General features: G+C 44.8%; 1 protein-coding gene across 1 annotated transcript in view; it reads left to right on the top strand.

The window, feature by feature from the left end:
* Window positions 1–21,008, top strand: part of Grx3 (Glutaredoxin 3) — a 48,419-nt gene that overhangs the window by 25,508 nt on the left and 1,903 nt on the right. The window contains exons 9-10 of the mRNA XM_065429830.1: window positions 8,195–8,305; window positions 11,766–11,898. Coding sequence (XP_065285902.1) covers window positions 8,195–8,305; window positions 11,766–11,898 — 244 coding nt within the window. The remainder of the gene's footprint in view (window positions 1–8,194; window positions 8,306–11,765; window positions 11,899–21,008) is intronic.

Consider the following 21,008-nt stretch of genomic DNA (forward strand, 5'->3'; position numbering starts at 1 on the left):
ACGCGACTGTGACATATATATGCTTAACCTCAGCTGAACACGATCGGCATCGGCTTAAACTGTGTGTGCGGATGACCAGGGCTGAAGTTCGTGCAGCCAGCAACACAACACCACTTGCCTCCCATCTCTTGCCCAGCTACACGGAACGCAACTTCTCGCGATAGCAACTTGTCATGCCATGCAATAGCTCACGATCGTCAACTCCTCGACGCTGTCGTCTGCATGATCCCGGCATGCTCTGCATGGAACACTCCTGACGTCATGTACAATGTGGCCTGTAATTGAGGAGAAGGTAAAGTAGGGTGTTCGAGGCAACAAATAAATTCATTTGTAAAATATATGTGAAACTCTCAAACCTGCTTTCTTGAGGACATAATGGAAGTGTTCAGAGGAACATACCCAGCGAATTTCATCGACATCCGTTGACATTGAAAAATGCCGGAGTTGCACCCCTTCTCATGCATACCTGCCAACTCTTCACAAGAGTTTTGTAAACTTGAGCTCATTCTATGGTTTTACGAATGTTGCATCAAGTTCTGCAAAAAATGTTTGTGAAAATGTTTTTACACTTTTGAAAGATGGAGCAGTGCAAGATTGCAAAAAAATGTATACAAAAGAAAAAAAATTGTGATTTTACCTTCACTTCACTCTTGTGGTTGTGCAATATTCCTTATACCAAAGGGGTACTTGCTTTGAAAAGTTAATTCAGACAGGTTTATAAAGCATGTGAGATCGGCAACAGCAAAGTCCAGAAAAAGTCACTGATATAAAAACTGTGTTGCTTGTCAGTATCTGCTATTCTAAGTTTGCTGCTGCTTAAATGCTGTGTCTTAAGGAAAAATATTGATAATCAGGTAAATTTGTATCCCTCTGTATATCTCACAAGATGGGTTTGCCCAGGACAGACTTCAAAAAATGTGTGCTATTCCTCCGTTGTGTTCGTAAGATTTTTACAAATTTTAATGTTCAATAGTTAGCAGCCATGTAGTAACATTAATATGTACTCCATCCCAATAGCTCTCAGAGCACTATGGCGGTGTTGAATGTTGCTAATCAATAGGGGCTGTGAGAGCCATTGAGGATGTGTTCACCCTAGCCCGGTTGTCTGCTTGTCATCTGCTTGCACCTGTGTGACTCCCTGTGCCCAGTGATTGTAGTTCATTTCTGCAGTAAAAGCTAAAGTCAACGCACCACAGCACACTCGGGGGTGGAACTCCTGTTCCAATTGCGCCATTTTAATACAAACAAAAATTCCTGTGCCAAGCTACACCAAACACAGAAAACTGACTGAAATTATGCCACGCTGCGCCAGAGTGGCTTTGGTAGTGGCCCCGAACAGCGAGTGGATTCGTTATCAGAAAGAAAAAAAAAGTATACAGCTGTACAGTTTTACGTAATTTTCGGGCTTATAACATGCACTTTTTGGCGCTTCCAATAAGTGGCCGGCTTGCGCGCGGCCACTCCCAGCTGTTATCACTGCTGTCGGAACGGCCAGGGTGGCTCTATTTAGGGAGTGCTATAGAATACGGTTGAATAGGCCGAGCAGCACAGCGTTCCCTAGCTGAGATGCAAAATAACAAAAAGTAGGCTTAAGGTGCTGCGAGTGAACTAGATATTCAAAACTAGATCCAGAAGTGCTTGGATTTAAAGTGAATGGAAGCATCAACCGGTCAGCAGTCAAGATAAGCAAGCGAAGTTGAGAGTAGTGGTGGAAAGAAAGCAGGGAAGAGACTGATACGACTGGATTTGTTACAAGCACATAACAGTGGAAGGTAGATAGAGAAGTTTTGAGGAAGAAAAAAAATATTAAAGATGCATACAAAAAAGCTAAAATGAAAAGCATGTATAGCATACCTGACTAATTCTGGCAGGCTAGGTGACTATTTGTCACCGCCAGGTTTTAAAGGGGAGGCCAAGAAATCATCGTCATCGTCGTCGTGTTAGGGAGGCGCACACTGCATCGGATTCAGCGGGTGAGCATCTGTGTCCCCAGGACTTTTATAGCGTAAAAATATTCCAATCTGGTGTTTCTGCCCATGTGGGCAAGGCCTGAGCCAATTTGATCTATCACATAGAGCTAAAAACAGATTGGTATAGGCCGCGTGCACCGCCTATAGAGGCGCCACTGATAGCCACCTAGCGGGCGCTTCCAACAATACGCGTGGGAGCAGTAGCAGACGACAACGCTTTGCAGCAAGGGTGACTGAAGTTCGCGGCTGCGATTTGTCCTTCGTTCGGGCGCCAGACTGCTTCTTCTGCGGTGACGGCTATAGGGAAGACGCAGACCTCTGTGGGAGCGGGTATGAACAAGATGTTACCGGTGTTTAGGGCAACATGGTCCACATACGCGCCAGGTGCGTCCCGCAGACAAACGCCATGAAGACCATTTACATGAAGTGGAGCTCTTGCCGACAAACTTGCCGACAAATTTTGTTGACTAATGCGATGTCTCGACCGTGTTTTCTTTTTTAAATTCTACCCTTGCCGTAATGCTGCTTCTGTACCTCAGTAATAAGCACCCGTCGTTAGTGCAGACTTAGATAACAAATCCGCACGGTGCGATGTCTGCATATGCCGTTGTGATTATTCTGCCGATGAATACATGTGACGCCGCCGAATAAGTGTAGTGAAAGTCGCCTGAAGAAGAATAATTGCGAATTTATTGATAGAAACGCGTACACTATTAGTCAACGAAGCCACCAAACGCACGGGTTAATAAAAGCGCGTGTTAGCGCTGTACCGCCGATGAACTGCCGTTCGCGCTGCAGTTTTTGCAATTTTAAATTCCCTAAGGGAGCTGCTTGGAAACGTACAAAGCTATAGTCTGACTAACTTTGCAGTAGTTTTTTTTTAAATGTTACTAGAGAGAGGTGCCACATGATATATTTAAAGGCAAAGCAGCGCCAGTCAAATTAGATCCAGCGCTGGCGGCAAGGCCGGATTTAGTCCTATGCGGCGTAAGCATAATAAGAAATAATTCAGTTGAGTACAAAATTCACTTGCAAGAAGCGACTACGTTGTGAAACAAACAAATCACTCGGCGTGTTAAGTCTGCTCAGAAAGCATCAAGGTGTGATGACTTACCAAACGTGACGCGAACTATTCAGCGAAAAATGGATCAGCGAAAAATGTAACAAAAATACCATATGCAGGAACTATTAGCAATTCTCGCCCTGAGTTACCTATTTTCTAAACACATTTCCCCAAAAAACAGAATATTTAAGATGCCCTCGGGCCAAATGAATAAAGCTGTTAAAGAAGCACTTGCTTGGTGTCATTCCGATAAGACACAGCGTGATTTATACCCTTTACAAACGAGGCAGGGTGAAAACCTCGCAGCTTAAAAGAATCAAGAGTTATGCATGAAGCAACTAGCAACAGTTAAACATGTGCGAAGCCACGCATAAAATCGATGTAAAAACATGAAGTGCGTGACAGCTGGTGCGAGGATTTACCGAGCCACATAAAACTAACAATTTCAGTTCTTGCAAACTTCTGTAGCTTTAACATACAATACAATGCAGTCGTGCTGCCTAGCTATCCCAACGCGGTAAAGAAGCGGAAAACAATATAAGCGGCAAACGGCATTCCGAACTTTAGCGAAATGCCTTTAAACCGCATGTTGCACTGCAGACGAACTTCGTCGCTTACGCGTCTAACTACAATCGAGTAAAAATAATAATAAAAAAGAAAAAACACCGAAGCGACAAAGGAAAGGATGAGAACAAGAAATTTCGCGCCGAAGCGACGATCCATTGCCACCGTTGCTCCTGCTGATGAGGCTTTGCGGGGAATAATTGGAACCGTATCGCCGGCACATTTTCGCCGGTATTTGAGCCCCCCACCCTGCAACAATTTTTCTTCGACATTCTTCGGAAGCTTTGGCCATCCCACACATGCGAAGGGTGTTGCCTATTTTGCTCTGAAAACACAAATAAGGCGGAGAAGCACTATCAGCGACGCAACAAACTACGGCGTGCTACGGCGCGCGGCTCGCTCCTCTCCCATGCGTTCTGCGCAAGGCCGCCACCAGTGGCGCGGCCATCGGCGTGCACGCCGCGTATAGTTTTGCGTCATACCAGTTGAGGGTCGATTGTGGCTCTATGGGACTGTGGTGACATATGGGGACCCAGAAATTGTTATCGTGTCGATTGGACTGCATAATTTGAGAACATTTTCTGCTATCATCATGAGCGTTGGTGAGGGAATATATAGTTCGATCGTAGTGCCACCGATGGTTTTGGATTTATAGAAAAGCATGCACCATGCTGCCGCTCTACTAGTAGTAGGGATATCTACGAAGCGGGCTTCTACTGCCCCGCGTTCTGATCAGCTTGCGGCAAGGCAAAACAGTTTTTTTATATCAAAACGGTTTTCAATAGACCACAGCAGTCCATAACTCTGGCTTCTTCGTACGGTATGTTGGTGAAGCGCATTGCCCGGGCACTTCACTCACACTGTCGAGAAATTAAAGAAAAAATGTATTTATAAAAAATATCTTGAGCTACTTCTCGAAATTTTGGACTCACTATGACAAAATAAAGTTGTTTCACTCACTCACTCACTCACTCACTATGACAGAATGCATGTCCTTTGTGATTGCTACCACTAATTAAAAGTTTACAGGTACTATTACCAAAATTTGCATGCACTAGATGGTTTCAGTATCAAGGTAATCTGCTTCAAAATTCAGCTTAGAACAGTTGCAGTACAGTGCCCGTTTTGGTTTATTCTAGGTTTGTCGTGGTTTCGAAGTGCACTGCCATATGACATATTCCATTATTCCACCAAAATTCAGATTAGCCTGCTCCAAACCACTTCAAAATAAAATTTTGTCTGCTCCAAGCTGCTCCAAAATGAAATTTTGACTGCTCCAAAAATTGCTCCTAAATGACTTTGGGCACTCCCACTCCTGCACACTGAGGTCTAAGTTATCTGACTCTTCCGTGCCCTCTATGCCATGCCAAAACTTTTTAGGAGAGATATTTACCCAACTCAGCAAAGTGGTATGACATGTGTTCACTCACATTTGTAAGTTCTACTACCTTTGCTAACTGGACATGTCACTTTGTTCCAAAGCTCTTTCTGGAGTAGTTCTAGCACATTTAAAGCTACTTGCTTTAATAAAAAAATCTACTTTTAAGCAGTACTGCTCAGGCGACACGATAAGTAATGCACATGGGGCCATATTGTAATAGGCAGTGCACTTCCTAGCCACCAACCTGTGATGTTGGTTCTCCGAAGAAATTCACCGCCGATTACGATATTCCCTAATGCAAAATTTGATTGCAGCTGTATACGTGTTTTCATTTTGCGATATATTGGCTGACGCGGACAATCTGTCTCGTGCAGCATGTTGCAAACAGAGCGAAGTGCTGCGCAAGTGCTTTGCCAATCGTGACACGTGGGCGCAATTCACTGCAGCCGTTGCTGCTAACAGACGGCGTGCGCTACTCTAGTGCCATCTCATAGCCATCATCGCTGCACAGCCCGTTTTGCAGGGCACTACGTTTTTCTTATCACGCCTTCACCGTACCATCCTCCTTCGCTTTACTCCTCGCACTCTCTTCGCTTTCATGGCCTTTCTTCTGCGTTCGTTTTTATCCTTTTGCTGTGCTCCAAAACAATGCAGCTGCTCACATTCCGCACAGTGCGCGATGGTGTCTCCCGCACAATTTCTCATAATTTTTGCACTTTTAACAGTGGACTTTTTGCCTCTTCCGGCAAGTGGCTGGCACACGCGCGGCTGCTCCCGGCTGTTGTTGCTGCTGTCGGAACGGCCAGGTTGGCTGTATTTAGAGTGTACTAGAATCAAGGGGGTGATATGACTTGAATATGGTTGAGTAGGCCGAGTGGTAAGGGCTCTGCAAGCGAACTAGATATTAGGGAGGCACGTGCTGCAGTGGGTTCAGCGGATGGGGGTCTCCTTCCCCAGGGCAGGTATAATGTAAAACTGTTCCACTATGTTTTTTACCCACATGGGCAAGGCCTGAGCCATTTTGACCAATCACAAAGGGCTTATGGTGGATTTGGAATAAACACTGAGTGGAATAGTTTTATTTTGTGCCAGCCCAGGGTTAATTGCGGCTCTCTGGGTCTGCAGTGACATATGGTGACCCAGAATTTATGTTACCGCGTTGATTGGCTGCATAATTTGAACATTATTCACCATCATCATAAGCCTCGGCGCATGAATATACACGTAGTTCGATCATAGTGCAACTGATCTTTCTGGCTTTACAGGAAAGCATGCGCCATGCCTCCACTCAACTCACTCTTCCGTATTCTAGTACACAATATTTATAAAGCGTGCTTCTACCGTCCCACATTCTGATTGGCTTGCAGCAAGCTGAAACTATTTCTGTTATGTAGGCTTTCAACAAACCACAGTACTTCATTACCGTGGCTTCTCCGAGCGGTCTGTTGGTGACGTGAATTTCCAGGCATTAAAGAAAAATGCATATATAAAAGATGTCTTCGGCTACTTTTCAAAATTTCGGACTCACTATTGCAGAACGCACGTATTTAAAGCCTAAACCTTAGATGTCTCATGGGTAGAAAATTTGACCATCCGTCGTAATGGCACCAAAATTTGGGGTCGAACCCTCAACCTTTGGTCTTAATTAAGATGAAGTCATTTAAGGCACAGTTAATTAAGATATAGTTAATTAAGGCACTTGAATCCATGACCTTTGGTGGGGACTCGAACCCACAACCTTTGGTGTTAACCAGGCTGAAGTTAATTAAGGTAGAGTTAATTAACACACTCGAACCCACAACCTTTAGTGGGAGAAAACAAGTAATAAGAAATAACGCATTTGATTAAGAATGTCAAGTAATTTACTGAATGTCTCGTCAGTGCACAGGCTTTCACCTTCATCCTCTTCAGCGTATGCTAAAGTGATTGTCAACTTTTTTTGATTGCTGCTACTAATAAAAGATCTACAGGCACTATTACCAAAATTTGCATGGATTAGATGGTTTCAATATCGGGGTAATCTGCTTCAAAATTGAGCTTAAGACTGTTGCAGCACAGCCGCTTCTGCTGGTTAAAAAATAAATTATGGGGTTTTACGTGCCAAAACCACAATCTGATTGTAAGGCACGCCGTAGTGGGGGACTTGGGATAAATTTTGACCCCGTGGGGTTCTTTAACGTGTGCCTAAATCTATGTACACAGGTGTTTTTGCATTTCTCCCCTGTAGAAACGCGGACGCTGTGGCCAGAATTTGATCCAATGAAATTGTGCTTAGTAACGCAACACCAAAGCACTCTTGTTTATTCCGTGTTCCGTCATGGTTTCGAAGTGCACTGCCATATTCCATTGTTCCACCAAAATTCAGATTGGCCTGCTCCAAACTGCTTTAAAATGAAATTTTATCTGCTCTAGATCGCTCCAAAATGCAATTTTGTCTGCTCCAAACCCACCGTGGTTGCTTGGTGACTATGATGTTGGGCTGCTAAGCACGAGGTCGCGGCGGGATCAAATTTCCGCCATGTCAGCTGCATTTCGATGGGGGAAAAATGCAAAAACACCTGTGTACTTATATTTAGGTGCACGTTAAAGAACCACAGGAGGTCCAAATTTACGGAGTCCCCCACTACAGTGTGCCGCATAATCAGATTTTGGTTTCGGCATGTAAAACTTCACAATTTAATTTTTTTTGTCTACTCCAAACTGCTCCAACAGGCAATTTTACTTGCTTCAAGAATTCCTCCAAAATGACATTGGGCAGTCCCACCCCTGACTTTGTATCTTCTGTGAAGTTGAGTATCATTATGAAGAAGTACAGATAGTGTCCCTTTTATGTGTGTCCATGAGGACTCTGTTTAAATAAACGTAGTTCCTGCCATTTTCTGAGCATTGTTTCGTTTTCATATGATCCACTGTTATGTATGCATCACTTGGTGCTTTGATGTATGTGGTAGTACACATGCCTGCTACGGTTTTTTTATATAATAAGGCAGCTTTACAGTGACTACCTTTTTGCCACATTATTTGCTAAAATCAAGGATGGAGCTATATTAGCTTTAGATTGAAAGTCATTGGTTCCTCTGGACATCTGCAAAAAAGTCATTATGTGTTTGATTAAATGATGTCATAGAAATTGCCGTTTCTTTTCTCATAGTTGCTTTGTGGCCTAAAATTCTGTAGTGCCACTAGCATGAGTGAGATTCCTAACCACTACTTCAGATTGCAGAAGCTCATCAATAAGGCACCCGTGATGGTCTTCATGAAAGGCTCACCTGACGCACCTCGATGTGGTTTCAGCCGAACTTTGATGGAGATGTTCAAGAAACACAAGTATGGCAGTCTTTATCTTTGGCTTGCACATTATTTTCAGTCTCATTTTACTAGAAATAATCCGCATGGATACTGTACGCAGTCTATGTATAGTAAATGAAAGGCTGACCTTTTTCCCTTTCTTTTCACATGGGTAATACATTTGACTATGACCATAGCACCTGCAAAAGTTGTGTGGTGTTGTGGTGCAGACTAACTATTTAAAAAAAAAGTTACAACACAGTATCAGTTTTTGTTTTACAATGTTCTCTGTTAATTTAATTCAAGGTCAGAATTGATTTAACCATGAATCTCATGCTGGCCTATATCAACGTAAAGCGAACTACTATGATTTTCCCATCCCTTGAGAATTGTTGTTGGCTCATTTGTACTGGCATCACATGGGCATATAAAAGGCCTTCGAACCAGTAGTCTTTTGACTGAACAGTGCAATGGGCACTACTTCACAGCAGCTTCAGCGGCTGTCAAGCAAATAGTTGACAGGGCTGCGTGAACCTAATCGAAGTCAACACTGTGTCCCTTAAAGGGTCCCAGAAACACTTTTCTAACTAATCATAGAATGACATCACAGAAATTACGTCGCCTCAAGAATCTCCTGCCTCAAAAATTTTTCATATCCTTCTATACAAGCAAAATTAGAAGCAGTTATTAGACCGATAAGCAGCTCTCTTTTTCTGTTCATTTCCTCTACCGCATTCGAAGCTACACTGGGGAGACAAAAATGGGGCGCAAGGGAGCAGTGCCCCCACTGGCCCCGCCCAAAAGGTTGGACCTCTCAGCGGCGACACAGCTCGTGAAAGCACCCCACAGTGGCTGCAATATCTATGCTACGCTTTTCATCTCTGAAGCCACGCGCAGCAGATGCAGCAATGTGCAGCAAATGTGAAATTGTATTTCTGTCGTTTTGAGATTGCAGACATACATTTCTCATTTATTTAAGGGGGGCAGGGCACCTAAAGTAACTTTGTTATTTTTTATAACAATTTCACTTTGCAGTTTGTATACTCTTGCCAGCCAGTATCAAAAATGCACTTATTTTTTTCCTAATGTCAATATTTCTTATAATATCCAACACAGGATGTTCTTTGTTTAGGGCCTGATTAGCTAATTAACAGCAATTTCCATCGTAGAGTACAGCCTACGGAATCGATTCTGAATCTTCATAGTGTGTCATAAACTGTATTTCATGGTTTTAGGCCATTTCTAAGTGAAATTATAGGTTGTCAAACTTAGTCATAAAAAACACGCACCTTTATATTAGGAAAGTATCAAGGTGGGCATTTTTTATGACTTACGTTTGACAACCTATAACTTCGCTTCAAAATGGCCTAAAACACGACGACATTGTGCTGGAGAGAACAAGCAATTTTTCATCACTTTTGACACAAAGTGTAGATTCCCTGCTGTATGCAGTATAATAATATTTGGCTTGCATGTCCACAGGAGCCTTGTTAACAGATTGGCGTCATATTCTTACTATGTTGAAAAAGTGTTTCAAGGCCCCTTTCAGGCACGTGTCTTTGCCGGGTTTCATGGCATCAGTCTTATTGGGAAGGGACACTAAAATGAAAAATAAATTTAGCTGTGTTAGCAAATTAGGCTTCTAAAATGCCCCAAAGCCACTCTTAACCATGAGAAGAGGTTGGTAAGCCAGCAAAAATGTTAAAACGAAAGACAGGTCACAATGCTGCCTTGAAGTTCCCACACCAGCTTGCTATGACATCATAGATTTTGACGGCGTCTGCTTAGGCCTTGTTTAACTTTCTCGGTATATGTAGACTACATTGTGCTCTGAAAGCATGAAAGATTGAACGTAGCAAGTTTAAGAAACATTTATTCAGCCAGAATGGCCCAAATAAGAGAAAATACTTCAAAGTCTGTGACGTTACACTGGAACAACACTGCTGGAGTTCTGGTGCGACATTAAAAAGGTTAAACTTTATCTCTCTTGTTACCGGTAAAAAATGTGCTCGTTTCCAATGCTTTTATGTTTTAATATTTTATTTCAAGACATAGTAGTCGCAGTGTATACTGCAATGCACAAAATTGTAACCTGATCACTGGTGCTTTGAATGGATGTATAAGAATAACAATTTCTCAGACAGTTTTGTAGAATTCTTATGTGAAACTTCAAAGGAGCACCTCAAAGAATACGAATGAAGGTAATAATTCACTATTTTTAGTATAAGTGCCGAGAGTAAAAAAAAAAACATCTGGAATATACAAAGTATGCACCTGGTTCCTAGTTCCCAACTTTTATAACTCAAATTATGGAACAAAATAAATGATATGAAGATTTGTTAGCGTCAATACAAACTATAGTGATGCCTATGCTATGCAGGAAAGCACTAGCTTTGCAAATGTGAAAATGGTAAGTTCCTATTATGCAGGGAAAATTCACCTTTACTCATTGCATCAGGCACCTGGTTTGTTTTTTACTGCATTCTTTACACTCGCGAAGCAATGGTCGAAGAGTCAGGAAAGCATGCAGAAGCTTCCTCATACTTTATTATTGCGTTCGCTCAGGTTTTCTGCGCAAGCAAAATGGTATAGTGTTCATTCAGCTTGCTCTGGACCCTCCATATACTTTGTTCAGTTCTTATACAGTGCTGTACAGTAACTTGAAGTGTTGCATAATATTGTACAGTAATTAATAAGGGAACTTGCACAGGCAGTGTTCAAAATGTAAGAGATTTATTAGTTAGCTGGACAGGCTGCAGTCAAAGGTCTGTCCAAAATTGACTGTATGCTCTTCTTAGAGTGAAAATCCCACACGATGGGAAGGGTTGCTTGTAGTATTTTGCGTTTACGCTGTCATAGTGCTGATGGATAAAAGCAACACATGAAGGGTAAAATTAGTTTGCACTTGATATTAGTCGAACACAATTATCAAAATAATGCACACTCATGATGAGCATCTACCATTGTTTTAGACATTGTTAAAACAGCCTATACGTTGGATTGGAAAATTGACAACCCGAGAGAAGCTTCTGTGTCCTCACTGCTGCTGTCATTTAAAGATTATGTTGCCGAGTTGACCAAAGTGCAAATTTTGCAGTGTTTTGTTGAAGAAGTGCTAGGAGCATTGAAGGCTAGTTTCAACGATATTGTCTGTCGAAACTTTATTTTTCCATACTGTCCAGTCTGCCAAAAACTGTCAACTCTGACTAATAGGTAAAAGTTCAGTCTTCATTTCAGATGGTGCATGATGTTGCTAGCAAAAGGATTCCAACTGAAAAGTTTAACTGTGTAAGAAAAACTGTCAATCATGTAAGAGAAACTGTCAATCAAATTGGTCGACTTCTGTAGGCGCTGTAATGAAAGAGTTAATCTTCATTTTCTAATGCAGTAATCAGTCTCAACTGATTTACTGTTTTTCTTTAGTGTTAAAGGCTTATCTTATGCATCAAAGCAATGCTTACATCCAGCCATCTAACATGCTAATTACACCTAATTCCAGAGTCACCTTTGACAGCTTTGACATTCTGACAGATGAAGATGTGCGACAGGGTCTCAAGCAGTACTCCAACTGGCCAACATACCCACAGGTGTATGTCAAGGGAACACTTATTGGTGGCCTCGACATAATCAAGGTATGCACAGCAGTCACTTTGAACCTCATTTTATGTGGTGCGATGTTGCTTGCAGTTTTGTACAGTTTTGTACGTACCATGTAGATGGACAATTGGGAGTTTAAAATACCGGGTTTGTTCAAAAATAAGTGACTTTATTTCTCTAGTGGCCAGAAAAGGTGTGCCGCATTCTTGGATTGTCATTTTTGGAGATAGGTACCTTCAACTTCATGTGACTATAGTGCAAGAAGCAGCTGTGTAGAGGGCGTATAGGTATATACAGTTGCTACAGATAGACGAAAGTACAGTCAATGTACACACCGAATTCTCATTGGTGGCTACTGTATCAACTAGGATTCGTTAGTTTCGGTTTCGCGGAGCACCAGCAACATAGTTGATGACCATGCTGGCGACGTCGCAAAACGAAAATATTGCCAGTTCTTCTAGACTCAAAGGGCATATTGGCACTCAGTTGTGCATCATCTTGGGTAAACAATGCTACACAGACATGGACAATAGATAAGGAAGTCATGGAATAGGCACTGAACAATCCGAAGAAATAATTTTTTTTTTTTAATTTTAAATATTTGCAATGGGTGATCAATACAAAAAAAAAAGTGTGAAGGAATGGGCAGCGCGGACGCACACACACACGCACGCACGGACACACACACACAGACAGAGTGGAATCTTGGTGATACGAATCTCAAGGGGCGGCGAAAATATTCGTATCACCCGAAAATTCGTATCACCAAGAAACGAGAATAGTCGCAGTTTCGCCCGAAAAGCGAAGCACCGATTGCAATAGCAAATAAGTAGATAGCTATACGAAGTAAGAATAGTAGTTTTATCGGCCATATAAACTTGTAGACATTCGCTTACTAACTAATCGCTTGATGACCACGGTGGAGCGAGTAATCGTGGCACCAGCAGCGAGCGAATTGACTTCCGTGCATCTCACGCTTCAACGCGAATGAAACGTCGAAAGCACAGCGCATACGAAACTACTACACTACGCGCACTCTGCAAACATCGCTGATCACTTTGAAGATGAGGCCCGCACAGCCGCTTCGTAAGCAGCAGCCACTGGAGAAGAACCCCTCTCGCTCGCCGTTGCCCCGTGCCTTGCGCGCAACTAGAGAAAGTGCACTTCCTCGATGACGCACCCGAGAATGAGCCGCGTTCACCGGCTCGCACTCACACATACAGCATAGGGTGCTCAGCGACAGTTTTATCGCCGTTAGACTTTATATGGGAAATAAAACATGAGAGAGGTCAGGGAGGACGAACAGGCGTAGAGGGGGTGAAATGTTCTGTTCGTTCGGAGCAGCACCTCGTCCGCTACTATTGTAAGCATGCCAAGAGGAGGAATACCGTCAGCGGGGGAGGACTGATTGCTTATGAGCCCGTGCATATCCACGGCCGCAACCAAATCCGTACCCATCTAGCCTCCAGCCCACAGTGCCGTTAGCTGCTCGCTGCTCGTGTGTTCGTATCAGCCGCACCGGAGTGATAAATGTGTACGGATAATCCAAATTTCTTTACATTACCCACACAATGTACTTTGGCCGCGGAATTTGAAGAATTCATATCACAGCGAAATTCATATCAGCTGAATCCGTATCACTGAGATTCCACCTATATATGCACACACATATAATTCAACAATGACGATTTGAACAAGTGTCCTTGCAGCATATAGAAAGAAAATAAAAAGACAAATTGAAAGCAGCATAATAAATACTAGCAATGCGAAAAAAAAAAAAAACTTGGGCATAGTCAAAATTCAGTTGCACTGAGCAAATCTTTCTCGAAGTTATCTGCACAAGCAACATCTGATGGCAAATGTATTGCTTACTTTGCTGCACCAGTAAGGTGGTGGTGGTGGTGGTAAATGAAGTATTTTATTGTGCTGCAACAAGATTAAAATACTAAAGCCTGCAGGAAAACAGTACTAGCAGTGTCACTAAATGTTGAGGCTTGCCCTGTTACTATGATGCCATTTTGAACTCAAAAGGCAGGTTGCCTCAACTTGCATTCATGAGAACATCAAAAAACAAGAAGGGGGCTGACAGATGGAATAGCACACTGTGGTATAAAGTTTGTAAACAGGGATAAGGTGCCTCAGACAGGCTGGCCAACGTTTCGATAGGAGGACCTATCTTCGTCAAAGGCGGCCTCGTCATCCTCGGCGTGTTAGTTTTAAAGGGTTAGTGCAGTGACGTCACGTGCGGGTGTTGTCGCTGGCGGCTGGTTTTAAAGAGAGAGATTACCAGAGGAAACAAGCGCTGTCGTCCGACGTCTGTGAGCTTCATTCTCAAGACGAGGGGACAAAAGCGTGAGAGTGAGCACGCGGGGAGAAAAGAACAGAAATAGAAGCAGAAAAAAAGGGGAAAAAGGAAAAAAAGGGGTGGGGAAAGCCAGGGTGGCACCAAGACAGACAGGGGGGGGGGGAGTGAAAGTTTTAAGAAATACGGGGGCTTGGGAGCGTGTTGGGGATGCGAAAGATTAGGAGGTATTCAGGGGGAGTCGTTGGCGGCATGTTTTTGAGGCATTAGAACGGCCGGTCAAGCGGTCAGTGCGCGAGTAACACAAAAGACGAAAAAAAAAGAAGAGAAAACCCAGACACACACACACACAAAAAAAAATAACATGAGTTGAATGAAATAGTTAAGATGGCGACGAGGAGTCTGCGGTGCAATGTATGGGGTGACTGAAAGGCAGCGGCATGGTCTTTCAAGGGGCACTGCCCCATGCGCTCAACGTAGGTGTCGTTACGGCGGCATCCAGAAATGGCGATACTCTGGGTTGAGGCGCCGAAAAAGGCATATTGACTTCGGAATGTGTTGTCAAAGGGGTTTCAAGAAAAAAAAATAGATAAAAAAGGGGGGAGGAAGGGAAGGGAGAGGGCCCAAAACCGGTATAATAAACAGGAGGGTGACGCGCGCAGAAGCGGGCGGGGGCAAGTGTACATGGAAGAAGAGGATCGTACAGTTGGTATAGACGTAAAAACTTGAAAGAGTACATTAAATTGAATAGTAGGCAGGAGGAGGAGGAGGAATAAACTTTATTTGTGCACAGCAGATTAGAGACCTAGGCCTCTACCTAAATGACGGCCTCGAGCCCTTGGGCCCTGGCGGCATCTTCGGCCTGCTGGATTGCCTTGCGTTGGTCTTCCGGTGCACAGCTGAGCAACGCGGTCTCCCACTGCTCTCTGGTTTTAATTATTTTATTCTGTATGGGTGTACGAGGACAAGCCCATACCATGTGTTGTAGGTCCGCCCTTTCTTCACAGAATCTACATCTATCCGTGTAAAGGTCCGGGTAGTAGCGGTGGTAGGCCACCGGGTTCGGATATGTATCTGTTTGTAAGAGGCGCCATGCCGTCGCTTGCCGTCTATTTAACGAGGAGTGTGCCGGGGGGAAATGGGCCCTTCCCAATTTATAGTGTTTGGTGATCTCGTTAAAGCTGGTCATCCGGTCTCTCTCCGTTCCCAGTATTTGTTGCGTGTCACCTGCTCGGCCTGTCAGTTCTCGAGCCAGGTTGTGCGCTATTTCGTTCCCGGGAAGGGAGGAGTGTGCGGGTGCCCATATAATGTGAATGTCGCGATCTTCACGAAAGTTGTTTAAAATTCTGAGTGCTTCCGGCGAGATTCTTCCTTTTGCATAGTTCTTGACTGCTGTCTTGCAGTCGCTTACTACGATGTTGGCTTCCGTGGAGGCTATTGCCAGTGCTAAGGCAGCTTCCTCCGCCACCTCTGCCTTCCATGTTTTCACCGTCCCACTAACTCTGCAGTCACCCTCTAGACTCGTAGCAACTATCGACATACTCTGTCCATTTGCGTACTCCGCCGCATCCACATAGACCACGTCCCTGGCATAACGGAATCTTTTATGGAGAGCTCTCGCTCGTGCGTTTCTTCGATCTTGGTGAAACTCCGGGTGCATGTTTCTGGGGAGTGGGGGTATTGATAGATGTTCCCTTATTTTCCTTGGGATGTCTCTCTGCACTCCGTGCTGTGCTTCGTAGGTTATTCCGATGTCATCTAAGATGTGTCTCCCCGTCAAACTCTGCGTAAGCCTTTCATACTGCGCTACTCTCTGTGCCTCAATAAGTTCGTCTAATGTATTGTGCACGCCGAGCGCCAAGAATTTCTCGTTTGACGTATTTGCCGGAAGTCCTAAGGCTTGCTTATAGGCCCTTCTAATAATGCAGTCTATCTTGGCTTTCTCCGCAGCGTAGAGCTTGAGGTAAGGAACCACATATACAATACGACTGATTACGAATGTTTCTATTAATCGGATGAGATTGTGCTCTTTCATGCCATAGTGCCTGTTGGATATCCGCTTTATTAGTCTGATTGTTTGTTGAACACTATTGTCAAGTAGTCTAATCGTTTCTCCGTTATGGCCGTTTTCGGATATGCGGAGTCCCAGTATTCTCAGGCTCTCCACTATCGGTATTGTGGTGCCTTCTACTGTGACCACAATGCCCGGCCTTTCCCTAATGCTTTTTCGACCGCGGCATGTGGGCCTATAGAGCAGAAGTTCTGATTTTTGCAAGGAGCATCTCAGTCCCTTGTCTTTGATGTAGTCTTCTACCGTGTTTACTGCGGTTTGAAGGATCTCTTCCACATGCCCATCGCTTCCACCCGCCACCCAAAGGGTGATGTCGTCCGCGTAGAGGCTGTGTCCGAGTCCTTCTATCTTTTCGAGTCTCGCAGGAAGACCAATCATTGCCACGTTGAATAGAAAGGGAGATAGGACTGAACCCTGCGGGGTACCCCTATTACCTAGCTTGAGTGCGTCCGATTTGGATTCTCCAATTGAAATCTTTGCGGTACGATCTGTCAAGAAGTCTTTGATGTACGCGTATGTTTTACGTCCTACATCCAGTTTTTGGAGATTTTGTAGTATGGCCTTGTGCGTGACGGTGTCAAAGGCTTTAGTTAGATCGAGACCTAGTATGGCCTTAGTGTCTAGACTTTTCTCACCCGCATCTATGATCTGATGTTTTAGTTTGAGCATAATGTCCTGCGTCGATAACTTTGGTCGAAATCCAACCATGGTATGTGGGTAAAGTCCTTCATCATCCATGTATCTCGTGAGACGTGTGAGAACCACATGTTCCATGAGTTTACCGACGCAGGATGTCAGGGATATGGGCCTTAAGTTCGTCAGTTGTGGTTTCTTTCCAGTCTTTGGTATAAAAATAATTTGGGCTGATTTCCATTGACTTGGAATGCTGCCTTGCTCCCAGCAGTTATTCATGTAGTCCGTGAGAGCTCGGATGGATACATCGTCGAGGTTTCTAAGTGTTTTGTTACTTATCCCATCAGGTCCTGGTGCAGATTTCGAGTTGAGCCTGGTCAGTTCATATCTGACTTCTGCCTCCGTAATAGGGGTATCAAGATCTGGATTCTCGTTACCTAGGTAATCCGGAAGTACTTCTCTATCCGCATCTCCAACGTACATCTTTTGGAGCTCTCGGAAGAGCTCTTCTTCTGTGCCGTTGTAGCTGTGTATAACCTTCTGTAGATTGTGTCTTTGTATGGTTTTTGTACTTCCGGGGTCCAAGAGGCATCGGAGAATGTTCCAGGTCTTGGACATTCCTATCTGCCTTTCCATCAAGTCGCACGTGGCTTCCCACTTTTGTTGGGTTAACCTATTTGCATATATCTCGATTTCCTTGTTTAATTCCACAATTCTCTTCCTTAATTTCCGATTATGTTTTTGCTTTTTCCATCTTTTCAGCATGCTACCTTTCGCTTCCCACATGTGCAATAATCTGCTATCCATCTCCTCTATACCTGCCTCCTCTGGAACAGTTTTGGTAGCTCGTTTAATGTTTTCTTGCAGTTTCTCTGCCCATTCCTCTATGTCCGTTATAGTGTCTTCCGCATCATCTTGTCGGATTTTGCGGAAAGAGTCCCATTCTACTAGCTTCAGTTCTCTCCCCCTCTTTTTCCTTGGTCCTGCTTGTACCGTTGTGACGACGATGTAGTGGTGACTACCAAGCTTTCCTGCATGTTTGTCCATTGAGAAATTGCTACATTCTTCGTAAATGTGAGATCTGGTGTCGTGCCGTTGGTTACGCTGTTTCCTATTCTGGTTGGTGCCTGAGGGTCAGTTATGAGCGTTAGGCCTTCGTGCTGAGCGTCTGCCCACAGGCTTCGGCCCTTAATGTTCTCTATGCTGTATCCCCAAGCCGCGTGTGGCGCGTTAAAATCGCCGACCACGACTAGTGCCTGCTTGTGCGCTACGCTCAACACTTTGCGGAAGAGTGGGCTGAATTTGGGCTTGTGCCGGGGTGGACTATATATGTTCAGAATAAATAGACTTCCCTCTTCTTTACGGGAGGGGATTATTTCAATCAGGACGTGGTCTATGCTGCGCACACCGGTATCGTGCTCGACAGCCGAGAGGTTTCTGTGTATGAGCGTCGTGACGGTTGCCTTCTCGCCGGAAGCACTATACGATTTATACCCCGATAATTTTGCGATCCCCCCGGTTTCCTGCAGGGCGATGACATCTGGCGCCTCCTTACTTGTTATGAACTGCTGCAAGTTTCCTCGCTTGCGACGATACCCGCGGCAGTTCCATTGCCAAATCGCGTATTGGTTACGCGGCGCCATGTTGATTTATCTGTTCTTCCCCGGTGGCCTTGCTATTTTCTACCGCATTCGGCCTGCTATACGGCTTGCTTTTAACCGGTCCTGCGCCTGCTGGCCTAATATCCTTTGGTGTGCTTTCTAGTGCCGCTACTCTATTCTCTAATCCATCGAATCGTTGTTTAATCTCTACATACATGTTTGTGATTTGTTGCTGTAACCCATCGAACATTCCTTTAAACGTTCCCATAACCTCGCTGATTGCAAAGACGCTGTTTTCTTCAGCCGTTTCTTGCGCCCTCCTTTTGTGTGGTGGTGCTTCTCCGTTCGCTTGCGTGGGAACGGGCGTTGGAGCCCGACTCCGCGTCGACGTCGTACTGGCGGAGGGTGCGTTGCCATTCTTTTCTTGCTGAAGCTTCGCGTTTTCTGCCCTAAGCTGCTTGATCTCATCTTTAAGCATTGCATTCTCTCGGGTAATCTGTTCTAACATGTTTCTAATCTGTGTCATTTCCTGTTCTAGGGCGTACCCTTTAACTTTAGGCGATTGAGTAGCAGTGCCGGAGACCGCGCTTGCCCAGCTCACCTGTGCTTTGCTCCCGTCTCCCCCTCGATGAGTTCTCGAACCGGACCTCGACCTTGATCTCGTCCACGATCTGGTCCTGGACCTGGACCTGGAGCGTTGGCGACCGGCTTCCCCTGGCAGTCTCGGGAAGGAACCAGAGCGGTGTCTTCCATAGTTTTTCCTGCTTGTGTCTTCTCTGTCGGTTGAGGGCTGCTTGCTCGCTACAGTCTTATGATTATTGTTGTTGCTCCCTCTGTTTTCATTGTATTTGTGGTAGTAGTACTTTTCTTCTTCGGCCTCTTCTTCCCTCCTCCGTCGCTCCCAGCGGCGTCTCCTGACCAGGTACGGTATCTTGTATCTTGCTTGGCACTTCTTGTCTCCCGTGAGGTGGTCTTTGCCGCACAGTTGGCACTCCGCGTTGCAGTTGTGATCCTGCTGTGGATTCTTGCACCCACACCCCCGGCAAATCTTGTCTTCAGGGTTGGGGCACACGTCAGCCCTGTGCCCTGTTCTTCCGCATCCATAGCATATGTCGATGTGTTTTTTATACAAGGAGCATTGGATAAGCATCGCTCCATACCTGACATATCTTGGGACGTGAAAACCTTCGAATAAAACGATCACGTTGTCAGTGTTACCCATTCTCTTGGCGTGCAAGACTCCAGGATTGCGTGGCGTGACCAGACTGGTCACTATGTCCTCCGGACTTTCTTCCTGAGATATTCCTCTGATGAGACCCTTGGATGTATTATCAGGAGCTGCTCTGTAAGCACTTGCTTCAAATTCTTGTTCTCCAAGGCGTAGCTTATTGATAGCCCCATATTTCCTGGCTCGGTCCTCGGAAGGCGTGCTGAGCACCACTATATTTTGTTTGCTGTTTATGCATATGCTGTCTTCCTCCGCTGTCTCTGGGCCGACCCCGGCAGCGTTGCGCAGACAGTAGTAAATGCGATCCAGCTTGTAGTCTGATACCTTAAGTCCGCCACGTGGACGCACGATAACCCTGTAGTCCTCTTTTGGCAGGTTAGGCAGCCTACTTGCTTTGATGATTTGTCGCACCTTGCGTTCGTTCTTCCATTTGTTTCTATTTTTTGCTTCCCCGACGAAGGTTCTTTCCTGCTGCTCGTGTCCCGCCAATCCGGCACCACCGCTGCATCGCTTCTTTGTGCCTCTTCTAACTTCGCACCAACCTGATTCTTTTCCGAACTCCTCCGGTTGCATTTCTTCGCCTCCCACGCTCACGACTTCCATTAGGGAGCAAGGCCTGGGTATCTCCGTCGGTAGGCCGAGCTCTCTCAACCACCGCTGCGGCGGAGCCGTTCGAGGTGTCGAGGCGTTCTAGTTAGGTGTAGATCTACCGCCACACGCAGCGAGAGGAAGGACCGATTGACGGCCGAAAAACGGGCCCACCTGGTAGAGAATGGTGTCCTTGGACTCCTTGGCACCTGTTCTTTTGAAGATCAATGGATTTCTCCACAAAATGCGATTTTCCGCCGAGAATCATAAGAAAATGCGGAGCTGACGCGATGTGCATTCGCACTCCACGGCTTCTTCTTCTTCCTCCCCAATAGTAGGCAGGAAAAAAATTTTTCGAAATGGAAGAGTAGGTGAGGTTAAGAATTAAAGTTGGCTGGTGGCCTAATGTGTTTTGTGTATTGGTTGATGATATGAGAGTTACAGCTTTTAAAGATTCTAAGTTGCCGCGTGCCAAATTAATTCCTGTCGGGTGTAGGCAATTAAACTTGTGTATTAGGTATGATTCCGTATACTTCCTTTCACGAGGGGAACGGAAATTTGTTTGTAGTATATAGAGCCTTGCTTTGTCAAACATATGACCATGTTCGTTAAAGTGGCTGGCTACTGCTTTGGGTAAATTGTGTTTTGTGTCCGCGCGGTGACCATTGAGTCTTGTATTAATTTGTTGTCCAGTCTCGCCTATGTATTGTTTGCTACAAGCG

This window comes from Dermacentor albipictus, chromosome 1 (assembly GCF_038994185.2).
Source record: "Dermacentor albipictus isolate Rhodes 1998 colony chromosome 1, USDA_Dalb.pri_finalv2, whole genome shotgun sequence".
NCBI lineage: Eukaryota > Metazoa > Arthropoda > Arachnida > Ixodida > Ixodidae > Dermacentor > Dermacentor albipictus.